Source organism: Falco biarmicus, chromosome 4, assembly GCF_023638135.1.
Source record: "Falco biarmicus isolate bFalBia1 chromosome 4, bFalBia1.pri, whole genome shotgun sequence".
Lineage (NCBI taxonomy): Eukaryota > Metazoa > Chordata > Aves > Falconiformes > Falconidae > Falco > Falco biarmicus.
Genome location: NC_079291.1, coordinates 69,762,490 through 69,776,136, shown reverse-complemented (window position 1 = coordinate 69,776,136; position 13,647 = coordinate 69,762,490). Strand labels below are relative to the sequence as shown.

Sequence of the window (13,647 nt, the reverse complement as noted above, 5' to 3'; positions counted from 1 at the left end):
GCACTTGTGCCAGTGCTGTGAATCAGGGAATCGGATGCCTTGCAGTAACTACATGCTATCCACCAGATGTTTATAAAACTACTCAGTAACACTATTCAGTAAAGCTTCACATACTGGCAGACTGTTCTTTAAATTTCTTGGATGTTTTTGTTATGATCCCTAATAAATGAAAATTATAGAGTTGGATGAGTTAGGCAGAATTGGAAATGAACTCCTCTCTGTCACAATACAAAATCTCTCTTCAGTGCTGACTTCAAAGCAGCATTGAGAATAAATTAAATTTAATAAATTAAATACAATTAAATTAAACAATAATTTTAAATGCCACCACCATTTGAGTCTGGTACATAAACTAACAGTTAGTTCCTTGTATCTTGGCCCTGATCTGAACAGTGTCGGAGAAACACAGCACAGCTTTTTAGGGAAAACTGCTGGAGCAACAAGAAACCCAGTTTGCAGTGTTTCAAGTAGAAGACTGAGACACAATTTTCACATTGCCTTCAACAAACTGTCCACTGAAATGTCTGACTTTCTAGACTCAAGTATACCACACAAAATGCCTAAAAGTGGGGCAATCATATTTTCATATTGTTAGACATCTCTTCTAGAAACTGGAACTCTCTTGAAAGACTGATGAAGAGCAAAAACTTAGTGAAAATTCACTTGATGGGAAGAGCCAAACTACGCAATTCAGGGAAGTAAGATTCATTTCATTAAAGTCAGCGACTGAAGCCTGTGCAGACTGCGTCTTTTTAGCAGTTTCCCAGAAATAGTCAACCTTTTATTTTTCTCTCTATCCTCTCTGTAAAATAAATCCCAAATAAATTGTCATTCCAGAAATTTTAAGTGTTCTGTTACTTCCTGTGAAGTGAGCTGCCATAAATTGCTCTGCTACAGCCTATCCTGGTATTGAAACAAATGTATGTATTACTGGAAGCCCAGACTGCAGTAAGCTGCAGAAGCACATTAAATATCTTTCTTGGATCTTTTATCTTATTTTTTCTTTTACTAGTAAATATAATGGCTTCAATTAAATTGTAGTAACTTCCGATTTCTTTAACTGTCTCCTCATTCTCCTTATCCTATCCAACTCTTAAAACCACTAAACACTGGACCTCTACAAAAACATCAACACCTTCGCTGCACACACTTGTATTTGTGAAATTTGAAAAATCAGCTGGAAGACAGCTGAAACCTGGGAGGGCCAAGTTTCTATGCTATCTCAGAGCTTTCCACAAGACTTAAAACTTTATGCTAAACACTACGAAGTGTCCTTTTCCCACTGGCATAGCTTGTAAATATTAGTTCCTTACTTCTGAGAGGACAAACGATGGGTGGAAAAAACGGCTGCTTATCTAAAACCAAAATAACAGTACCACCTGTTCATTCAAGTTATCTCTATACAAAGTCCTAGGGAAGCACCTAGAACTCATTAACATAATTATACCAATTTATGAAACATAAAGACCAAAAGTATTTCAGTAAGAGGGATAATGCATGAAATGGCATTGGCTCAGTGGCTTCCGCTGCAGCTATATGAAAGTAAGTTACATTTAAATACATATCACAGAACACTCTTCAGCTCCTCTGTTAACCGAGATTCTGATTTCTCTACCTTGTCAGAAATATTTTGCCCATGAGCTGGAACTGTATTGACTCTGGCTTTGTCAGGATTGTCTGATGGAGGAAAGCCCTCAATTCAACAACTCTGGCATTCTTTCTGTTTTCATTGTTCATATCAACCTCCAGCAAGAGCATGTCCCTTCCATTGGAATGAAGGTAGAGTGAGCCATTGAAATTGCTCTCACTGTAACTCTTCAACACTGCCTGGATCTATGTATAGAAAAAAGAGGAACAGGACATTAAGGATCTCAAATCATAATACAGAATACTGAAATACAAGCTTGAGGAATAAGGCTGCAGAGAAAACAAGTTGGATCTGGGAAACGGGGGGTAGGGGGGGCATGTGCAGAGGGCAAGAGGTGTTTTTAGGTTTTGTCTTTGTTTCTCACCATCTAACTATTTTTATTTGACAAGAAATTAAATTAATTTTTCCCAAGTTGAGATCTATTTTGTCCATGAAAGTAATGGGTAAGTGAGCTCCCTATCTTTATCTGAACTCACCCCACAAGATAAAATTAATCCTAGAGAAAGAACATTTTGAATTGGTAATAAAAGCTAGATGACACCTGATTTTGCATATAAGCCTTTTACCATGCTAGAGCTTTCAACAAAAAGTTACGAACTATGTTGAATTTGAAGTACAATTCGACTGTCAGTTTTCTGAATTTCAGCCAAAAACACAAGCCACCTATTCCAACCATGTAGCCATATAGCCAGAACAAACTCTAATCATGAAAAGTTACCTGTTTTCCTAAAAATTTACACCTCTCCACTCCACTCATCGAATTCCATATGAGTTGATGAACTTTGTACTATAAACACATAAATACATTTGTGCTCCCATACTTGAAAGTAGTTGCAAAGCAATTTTTAGTACAAAGATAAACAGCTCCCAGGGTGACATGTATTCCTAATGCATGCAACAAGCAAGAGACTCAACACAGGTCTGAGTGTCTGAACTGCAAAAGCCACAAGTTCAAACAACAAGACTGTAATAATCAGGGAACTGACCTGTGAAGACACGTTCTTGTTGATGATGGCTTTTACACTCACACCATAGTCAAAGTCTTCCAGTTTAGTCTGCCTGGAAAACAGCTCTCCACTTAGGCCCATTGCTTGTGGAAACTCAAGCTATTTGACAGAGTAAAATGTAAACATAATCACTGCCTCACGTGATTAGATGTCTGAACTTCTAGCGTGAAGTGAAGGATGCATATAAGCAAATGTGTATATAAAATTTTACCAGTTTTACCCAAAGACACTGAAAAAAAAAAAATCAAATGCAGTAAACCCAGTATGAAAACAAAAGGTCAGTGTGTTTCTTACAAGACAATATTGATACAAATTATGATTTGATCTGCTGAGATACTTGTGGTCTTTGTCACGGCCAGGACTTTATTCAACTAGAAAGTTTACAAGCACAAACCAATTATAATTCTAAAGACAGTGCAGCAAAACAGCCACCAAGACATAAAAAAATAAAACACCATAAATAAAAACCACCAATACCTGGAATGAATGTGCCACATCAATGTGTAAAAGATGTCTAAAATCTGCCTGACTGGATTTGTCCTGGTATCTCCCTAGAAAGCTGAGAACATCTTCCTTATTGACCTTCAAGGTAGTCTCAAGTTCATGCTTCACCTATGTGTTAAGAATGTGAATAAGTGGATAGCATTATTAACCCTGTATATTATGAAAGATGAGATAAATCATCCCTACACATTATGAAAAATGAATGACTTGTGAGCTATTACATTGTGGCTCAGAATGAAAAATGCACAAAGCTCAAAAGGAAAACACTAACTGCATTTGGTAAGAAAGATGAATAGATACACCTAGATAAAGATGAGAACCCTGAATCCATTCCTTCCCAGTACTTGTTGTTATTAATAATATTAAAAGGTAACAATATTTTTAAATGTTATATTAATATTATTATATTACTAGACACATTATTGTAATATATTACTATATAAAACGATGTATTAGGGAAGCACCAACCACATCACTGTCCTCTGAATTTCTGGTTGCAGCATTTACATGGTAACTACATACCTATAGCAAGTTAGGTCTGAAAAGACAATAAACTGTAAATAAGCAGGTAATTAACCTCTCATTCTAAATGAACTTAATGGAAAATACACTCACATTTTGGTGACTGTGAGTTAAAATGCATATTTCAACATCTTTGGGGAACAAGCTGTAGTTATAAGGATGAGTTAAGCCAGCACAAATCTAAAAAAAAGTTTGAGAGAAAATGCAAGGAACGTAAGAGATATACAGTAAATCACTCATTTGTTGGCTTTTTGGGTATGTCAGATTACAGGTAATTCTTACATAACTCACATAGGGGTTTTCAGGTTGGTAACCAAGTGTAAGAGTTTGAACTGTTTCCTCCACCCCATTTATCAAAACTTTTGTTTCCATGCAATAGTGCTTTTGCTTTTTGTCAACAGTAAATGTCTCCCACAGAAGGAAGCTCTGCAGAATGGGCACTTTAAAAGGATGCCTGGAACAAAACAAGGAATAAGAAAAGTGTAAAAGATCTTAATAGACAACTACAAAATGAAATCATGCTAAGTTCAGTCTGAATTCCAAAATTTTCAGTTGCAGATACCATCAGTGTCAGGTACAGAAGCAAAACACATACGACCAGGAGCTCTAAGAAATTACACTAGAGTGTAATTACAACTTCATACAAACTACACAGATTTACCAGAATTTCTGATAAAGAGTTTCCATCAAGGATTCAGGAAAGGCTTGGAAAAGCATGGGAGAGGGTGATGCTCTAAAATTCTGACATGCATAACCAGTATGTACACTTTATATACCTGCACGGCCAAGACTTCATTTCAAATAGGGACACAGTCCAAAAACTTATGACGGCAGCTTTCAAAATCTCACCCATATTTTATGCTTTCTGTAGAAACAATGTAAGAATATCTGCTTGCCAAGAATCCTGTGCAACAGATGTTCAGGCACTACATATTCCTCATAGTAGTTTACTACTTCAGTGTAATGTGTTATGGATTTTATTAAATATTTCTGTACATTTACATAGTTGGATGTCTTGGAAAAATGCATTAACTTCTATAAGCAGACACTGGACTGCCTTTATACATGTTAAGAGTATCTGGTACAGCTCTTTGTTATTCATTTATGCATTTTTTTCCATTACTGATAAGGCATCTCCCGGTTTTTCAGCGATCTCCAAGATGTACAGTGGCTCCCAAGGGAGACTGTGCACTCCTATTGACCCTACTACGCCTTAAGAAAGCTGAGATGTCCCCAGAGATGATCCAGATGGCTCAAGTCTGAGTATACATTTTTACCAAGGCCTTCAAGCTGTGTTTTGCTAATGGGTAATGAAGAGGGACATTTCAGAGACAGCCAGTCTCTGGAAGGAGCACACTCATTCTCATCAGGAAATGGAAACACGTTCAAAAATCTAAACAAGACTATTTGTTATGTGTTTTAAGAGGGATACCTTTGGCTTTAGAGTAGCTGTATTATTCCTAAGGACTAGAAAAAAGGCATCTGGCTGGCACAGAGGATTATATCTGCATTTTGGAACTTCTCACCACTTCCAAATTTGGACATACCATAAATCCTGCTGTTTTCATGAAAGGAGGCTGTACGGCCAATAGAATTGCCAACAAAAATGTTGCCACAGCACACATGGCCTGTTGCCTTTGACAACTTTGTTCACTGTCATTTCAATAAAGAAAAGAAAAGCTCATGGATGCAAATAACCAGCCAATGAAGTTGGTGTGCTTCAGCAAGTCCAGAGAGCCAGATGGGAGGAAGTACAGGCTTTGCGCATGCAGCTCTTCCACATTGTAAAGCCTAGAACGTTTCCCAAGAGCATCAAGACGCCCATTACATTTAGGCCAAAACATTCTTCAGAGACAGAAATAATATGACCACTGAACCTGAAATGGAGGGTTCCACGTTTTTGATAGATCATCTTCTCCTTCTTCAGCTCTTCTATCTGACCTTCAAAATGCAGCATGACAGGCAGACTTTTATAATCTCTCCATACAGTCTTCACAGAAAAGTTTGTCTTCTTAGGCTGTACTCAAATCATGAGACCAGAAGAGGAAAGAACAATTTCATCAGATTTACTGCATTCATATTCAGGAATGTCAATATAGAAACCACATGCTTCAACAGATTGCAGTGAGGCTGTCATTTCACAGATCAGCCCCTTTTTACTTCACTTTTAATCCTGATTTCCATAGATTAGAAGTGACATTAGTAGAAAGCCAACTTCAGCAGAAGACAAATGCCCTACAATGTATCACTTGAGTGTAATCTATTTGCAGTAGGTTTAGCTTTGGTACCAGTACATTTACATAAAAAACCTGATTGGATTTCAAACCATGGAATGCTATTACGAGAAAAACACTTTTTGGTTTAAGACATCCTGCAAGGAACTGACCAAAATTACTGATTCAAGTGTCTCTTCGGAGGACAAACTGCTGATTACCTTTCCTGTGCTGGAGACATCAAAGCAAGCAAAAATGACTTTACGATTGGAAGGGACGCAGAGGCTAAAATAGCATATAAACCCAGCGTATTACTACACTCAGTAGCAGGCAAGATATTTTGGTTCTCCAAGACAGTAGAATCTTCCACATCTGCCAGACATTTGCATCTGAATGTAAGTAATCCCATCTACAGCTCTCTTTCTAGCCATGTAGTCTCTCTTTGTCCTCTCCTCTCTGACTTCCTGTCTGTAGTCGGCCTCCCAAATACGTGAGAACTACACCACACAAGTTTTTATTTTATTTTTGAACCTAGTTTTATATCGCAGATTGTCAAAACAGACAGAAATAGAAGTAGCAGTAGAGGTGTTTAAGTTTCAACACTAGCAGTAACATCTCTCAGGAAGGTGGCAGACCTGAAAAACACAGTGCTGAGTCACAGAAATTCTTTCTTACCATTGGCAGATTCTGATAGCTGGCTGTGAAGTTAAATTCCTGTTTTGTACTCTTTATCTTAAAGCAGAGAAATTTGTCTCGTTCATTATTCTCCAAATGAACCTCATTCTTCACAAGCTGATTCCACAGAGATATCATTTCACTATAGCTATGCAGAACATTCCTGCCAAGATGATTAAATGTGGATGCCTGAAAAACAAAGGCGAACACATTAGTCTGGCTGAGTTAGGACAGACAGAATCCTACTGTGCCAGCAGCACAGCACAGAGGTGAAAAGAAAACATTTTCTTGGAGATGATCATTACAAGAACTATTAGAATTAGTGTGCCAGCTTTACTACTATCAAAATATTCTGAATTGCCATAATGAGCAAGGGAGAGAGAAAAAGCTAAACAGTTGAAAAGAATGTAGTCAATGAACATTTTTTCTCATTCAAGAATGTTTCTGACAATCCTCCACACTGTGCCTCAGCCAGCAGTAATCTAACAAGGGAAAGCTGCAGTTCAGAATAGGGACACCTTAAACATAAAGCTTGGTTAAAGATTTAGACAACTGCAGTGGATTCTAAAAGAAAGGCAAAAATTCCAGGCACTCATCTCCTTCATACAGAGGCAGATAAGAAATCAGGCTTCTCCAAGAGGAATCTAAACTTTGCACAGTGGCAGAGGTTTATCATATTGCTTAATGCACAGCAGCTGTGATAACATCAGTTCTAAACCCCTCTTGCATAGTACAGTCTAAAAATAAATCAGGAGGAAGCTTAGAATCCATAAATTCGGGGCATACTGATTCCACCCGATGGATATTTAATCATTTCGTAGAAAGTGAAAGAATTCCAACAGAAAAGACAGACTACACATGGAGAACCTGTTATTGAAGGTTCTCTCACAGGTTTGTGGGAGACTGGAGTCATCCTCTAAGTCACAATAAAAAAAAGAAAGTTTTACTTCTCAGGATTATTCCTAACCACTGAACTATCCAGTACTCTAGCCTGCAACAGGCTTACCATTTTTCCTACTGAATCTGATCACATTGCAGAACTACCTGTAGAGATACTTATTCATTTTGTAGAGGTACAGTGGGATAAGCAGCAAAAACACCTCAGTGGCAAAGGTGTTCTGCATGATCAGAACTCTAATATTAATTGAGCTCCAAACGCTCATGGAGGATTTTTAGCAACAGTACGACATATCAAAAGGCAGCAAGTGCCATGAACTACAGGACAGCCTATTGAACAGGACACTCTCCAGGAAGAGGCAGGTTACATTCTTCTCAGGCAGAGAATGCCTTTAAATCTAATGCCTCAAATTTAGGTGAATGCTGTAATCACTGGGCTCCTATTTAGAAGTTTGACTATTGTTCTTTCAAATAGTAATTATTATTTGTATGCTCCTAGGCAGAATCTGCCACCAAGTATTTGGGCTTTGTGCAGGGAGCAATGGACTCCTGTTCCAAAGGGGAAGAAAGGTGGTGGACCTAACATTTTTTCAAAGCTAATGAAGACACCCTGGCTGTGCTGATTTGGCTGCCCCAGAGAAAAAATAGCAAGCTCATCATTCAAGCACAGAAAACAAATGAACATAAGCATTTCAAGATACTCTAAGATGGCACACAGTGCATGAGTTTCTTAAACAAGCTACTTCACACAGCCTGCTGTACAAGCGTTATTTCAGTAAGATGACAGTTCTGTTGGGTGTCTACCACAAAGCTCTATGATCAAAGCTGAATGCTATAGGAAGCACCATGTTACTAACCTGCAGGTATGTGGTAGCTGGTGTGTAAATGTGGACTTTCCCTTCCTTTTCATTGACTTGATCTTTATAGACTAGTTCCACTATAAGATTCTTAATGGAGAAAGCTTTTCCAGTTGTCAGCTCCACAGTCAATAAATAAGCAGAACGCTGAGACTGATGTAATTTGTGAGCTGCATACAGATATAGCCATGGGGTGTCTATATTTAATTGACCTGAAAAGCACATATATTAAAGCTGGCAGAAATATGAAATTTCAAGCTACGTAGATTTTAACTCTGCAACAAAGCTCATAAGATGCTGGAGTTTTGGAATGAGGCTAAAATGCTACTATCAACCTATTCTCTTCCAATTGCCAAAATCCCTGGATGGTATATAATGAAATTAATGTCCTTCACTAGCATAACATACCACACAGTTTAACACATAGGCAGGTTTGCTAATAAATGGAAATTTATGAAGTCCAGTACCCAGATGGCACCAGGAAAGGGTTCTATTGCATGATCTGCAACAAAACGTGAGATCTTTACCTGAACTGTAAGTCTGTAACCATTATTCACATAATTATAATAATGGCCTAAATCAAAGCTGTTCTGACAGATGCCAACACAGAAATTTAACTCTGCAACACAAACATTTTGAACAAGATTTGTAGGTTGTTCTGGGAACTAGTTTATAGACAGCCCAGAATGTTTATATCTGACAAGCTGCAGAAATTTCACTAGCAGACTTGAAATTTTGCTGGTTATTTATCAAATCATATCATTCACTTGTGATACAGTTCAGTAACTCATGACTATTTTATGACAGACACTCACAAAGTAATCTCCAAATTTTTAAAACTTCAGAATTAATCTAACTTTAGTTTGTTTCACCTTAACAAGCAGAAAAACCATCCAGTAATTCAGACCACTGTATTAAGCTAGTTGTTTTGCATTAATAAGGATCCAAGTTTTCACACATATGGTGTGTACTAGATTTGAAAAAAATAAGTCTCAAAAGCAAATTCAGTACGCATTCAGCCAGTCATTGCCCTGATTTATACAGCTTTATTCACTGAAGCATAAATAGTAGTGGCATTCAATCCATCTTCAGAACCAAACGGCAGAAAACTGATTTTTGGCACACAACTTGTAACTTAACCCCTATTTGGGAAAGAATTCTAAAAATGTAAAATACAGCTTCTTCTTATTATAAAGGCCTGCTCCCTGCTGTACTTCATGAAGCAAAACGTCTAAGATAAATGTGATTTTTAAAAAAATATCCATACATATACACAGGTGTTTAATTTATAGCTTAAAATACACTATCAGCATTCTGCTCAGTGTCCCATTTTCTAAGGCTCTTAAAACTAACTTCATCGCTTTCTAGAGCAAAGGATTTTTTTTAAAACATGGTTCACTACTTGGCCAGTTATCTCAGTCAAAAGCTAACAGGACGTTACTGGTCTGCATTAGAAGCATGGCATCAGACAGCTATCCCACCCTGCACAGCACAGGAGAGGTTATGCCTGCAACACTGGATCTGGTGCTGAAGCACCCAGATCAAGGTGGGTGGTGAGAAACCAGAAAGGCTACAGCAGGGGCTGCTATGATGATAAAGGGCCTAGACCTGTGACAAGAAGAAAGGAAGCCAGGCTTGTTAAGTCTGGCAAAGGACCAGGGGAATTTAATAGCTGCCTATAGCTAACTTGAAAGTAAATGGCAAAGATGAGGAACACACAAACCCTTCAAAAGAAGCAGACAATACAAGGGACAACGGCCACAAATTGCACTTTGAGAGCTTAACAAACTGGGGGGAGAGGCTAGCCAGCTAGGCTGTGGGAAGTTGGAGATTTCAAAAACAGCTAGACAAAGCCCCAGTAGATGTAATCTATTTTTAGGAACAGTCCTGATTCGAGCAGGAGGCTGGTCTAGATAACCTTCAGGGTCTGTCTCTTCCAACCAGTATTTCTATGATCCTGTTACACTCACACAAAACCACCTCACAAAATACCAGCAACAACTTTCAAGGCATGCTTTTCTAAGCACAGGCTGGAATTGGTTTGTGGTACTTCACCTTCCCACTTCTTCAGGCCATTTCTGGATGCGTCTTTCCACTGCAGTCCCGCCACAAATGGCACGTGGTTGTTATACTGCACCTCAAAGTTGGTGCTGCTCTGCAAATAAACCTGAGAGCTGTGCGAGTGCTGCAGCTGGGTTCTATAATTCACCTGTTTTTCCAGGACTTGCATGGTAAACTGGAAAACAAGTGAAGCAAATTTAAATAAAAACACGATCCTATCTTCAGGCTCATCTAGGCTAATTCCACACACACAATAGCAGGAAGGTCACAGGTAGTGCCTCTGCTCTGCACTTCTGCCATTCACTTTAGAGCTTTTCATGCATGCTGACCAATTACAGACTTCAATTTCTCTAATATACATTTGTTACACCTACTGGAGATTCAAACCAGAAGATTTCCACCAATTTTTAACCATTTAGTTTGCTGGGGGAAAAAGATAAAAAAAAAAAGATTGTAACTCTAGGTCAGTCTGTGCTGGGACCACAGGCAAATTCTATGCCTACAGGTACTCCCCTACGGAAATATAGTAGTAACAACCCACGTCAGAAAACTATTACCTATTCTCAGACAATAACAGAAGATCTGAAACTTCTAAGAAATAACACAAAAATCTATAGGAATTGTTTCTTTAGCTTCTGTAAGAACTTTCTACAAATAAAACAAAGGACAACAGGGTATGCCCATACAAATAATTATTTTCTTTCTTTTTGTAGCCCATAGAATGTACTTCAAAAGAAGGCATAAACTGCCTTTAAGGCTTTTAGTTATACTTTACTACAAGGGAAAGCTTTTTACTGATCCAGGGTAGAAATCAATTTATTAAAAAAAATAATAATAATAAAAAAAAATAACGGGTCTGATGTTAGTTCAGCTACTGCATTCCATGCCAACTTTCACCCAAATGCAGTAATATTCTGAGTTGTTATAACCTGCACCCTCCTTCCACAATGTGAGAGCAAAGCAACCTTCACAAATCTCTGCCATCATTTTATATGTGCAAACTCTGTGAAAAACTCAGACCGCAATACACCCAAATTTTTTTAGTATTTGAAAAATTCATCTACTGGCTTTCTCTTGCTCATTTTAAATGTCAGTGACGAACACGTGCCTGGGTTAAAACCTTACCTCACTCAAACTTATTAGGTCTGAATATCTGACTTACACTATTAATACATAACACAGGAAAGAAAAGTCTTAACAAATAAATTTATCCTAAATTTTTTCTTAGTTTGTCTGTTAAATATTGGAAGTGAAGGTCTTCCTCTTCAACAATCATGATTACCTCCATGAAATAGTTGACCAGAGACGAACTGGAACTGTTCTTAAATGTTTGGCTGATCAGCAGTTTCTTCTTGTTGTTTATTTCATCCCAGTGTTTCCCATAGTTCACTTCCATCTGAGAGGAAACCCAAGACGCACTCACTTCATGTTTCATATGAACCTAAAGAACAGAAAACCACTTTTTTCCTGTAAACCACGCTTTCACTTTTATTCACTGCTGTTAACTGCCCGTAGAAATATTCCCAAGTAGCAAGCAAGACTAAAGCAGAAAGGGTAGCAATTTTCCACAGAAAAATCATGTTCCATCAAAAGATATAAATTCAGTGTAAAAGCCCAAAACTTTTTGTCTATGTGGTGCCAGTCAAACAACTTTTCTCAAAATCTAAGGTTACTGGAATCAAGTACTCCTGATGGACTGCCTCACATGGATTCACCATGCAGCTGCAAAGCTTGGCAAGATCTTGCTTCATGGGAAATCCTAACACTTCTTGGCTTCAGTCCAACTTAGACCAAAAGCAAATCTGAAATTTTCCTTTAATTCAGAAGCTTATTTTTCAGCCAGAACTCTGTTCTGCAGCAAATACCCAGTTTTAACGGTGATTTGCCTTTACATTAGCCTTTGCCTTCATGCTGCCTCTGAAGCAAGAAATTTTAAACAGATCTGCTTTTCTGCGTGAAAGGGTCACACACTGAAATTTCTACGCATACAAATCCGAACCAGAAAATTAATACAAAGCATTATAAAATGCCTTATCTTCCAGACATAAAACTTCTGATGAATAAGCAAAGAGAGTTCCTGACTTTTAGTTAAAAGGATAGAACAAGATAAATCACATACTTATTAATACTATTTTTTATATATAACAAAAATTTTTGTAACAAACATTCTGCAGAAGTTTTGTGAATTAAGACATTAAAAATGACATCACTGGAGAGTTCCATCACTTACAGATGTAATGGACTGCACAAATTAGTAACTTGACAAGATATCTTTGTCTACACAGAAAGCAAAGAGAAACAAGATGAGAAGACTGATCCAAAAATGGTATCTTGGACATTGCTCTAAGCCCCTCAGTATGCGAGTGACACAAACGTACTCAGCTCACAAGCACACAAGTGCTTTCGTCAGTATTTCTACCTTGTGATTATAGGTCGGAGTCTGCATACAGTGAAATTCATGTGCAATATCAAGTTTGTACATGCCATGTGCACCTGTCTCCACTTTAATCTTTTGCCGCGTACTGCATTCATGATGAAGGTTTTTTGCCTCTCCTGTTCAAGTTAAATCACAAAGTTACCCATTCAAATAAATCAGAACTGAACTTTCAAAATGTTATTAGTATAAATCCAGTATTGGCTTCAAGTTTTCTATTTTTCAAAAACATTAAAAGTGAGATTTGTCTATTTTTACAGATATATACCTGTTGATTTATCCTACGAATCCAAAGGAAAGTACACATTTAATGAACGTGCATTTAAGAACAGCGAGTTCATATTTGCTAGGTAAGTGATTTACACCTATTTAAATAAAAGCACTACCCCAGTAAAAAGTAAAAGACAAGTAGATATTTAATTCATGTAAAAGGTCTAGCAGTATGTTATGCAACCTAAAAGTACTGACCAAAGTTTGTGAAGATTGGTACCAATACTGGTATATCTGCATTACCATGACGTTTAGCTCAAGAATTATCTTCTCTATCTGCTCTAGATCTAGACACATTTTACAGACTACAATGTTGTTGTCAAAACACTGTTTCTGACACATGTAGCAGGAAGGTAAGTTCAGGTAAGTCCAACCTAACAGCAATCAATAGCTTTGCACTTCCAACTACAGACACTCTGTATATACAAAATAACTTGTAAAACATTGGAAAAAATCAGTTAGACATTACAAATTTTTTTACCCCACAAGCTGTACTACAAATGAAAGTCCTAGGAACAATGATGTTATAGGCTTTACATGGGCTTTGTTTACATTATTA

The 13,647-nt window shown here is 37.6% G+C and overlaps 1 protein-coding gene across 2 annotated transcripts in view; it reads right to left on the bottom strand.

The window, feature by feature from the left end:
• Window positions 1–13,647, bottom strand: part of LOC130149301 (uncharacterized) — a 106,331-nt gene that overhangs the window by 43,871 nt on the left and 48,813 nt on the right. For both annotated transcript variants that reach the window (XM_056338788.1, XM_056338789.1), the window contains 11 exons: window positions 12,804–12,937; window positions 11,667–11,825; window positions 10,379–10,559; window positions 8,324–8,535; window positions 6,570–6,758; window positions 5,559–5,698; window positions 3,973–4,135; window positions 3,775–3,861; window positions 3,133–3,267; window positions 2,635–2,754; window positions 1,616–1,833 (listed from right to left, as the gene is read on the bottom strand). In XM_056338788.1, the coding sequence (XP_056194763.1) occupies window positions 1,616–1,833; window positions 2,635–2,754; window positions 3,133–3,267; window positions 3,775–3,861; window positions 3,973–4,135; window positions 5,559–5,698; window positions 6,570–6,758; window positions 8,324–8,535; window positions 10,379–10,559; window positions 11,667–11,825; window positions 12,804–12,937 (1,738 nt within the window). The remainder of the gene's footprint in view (window positions 1–1,615; window positions 1,834–2,634; window positions 2,755–3,132; window positions 3,268–3,774; window positions 3,862–3,972; window positions 4,136–5,558; window positions 5,699–6,569; window positions 6,759–8,323; window positions 8,536–10,378; window positions 10,560–11,666; window positions 11,826–12,803; window positions 12,938–13,647) is intronic.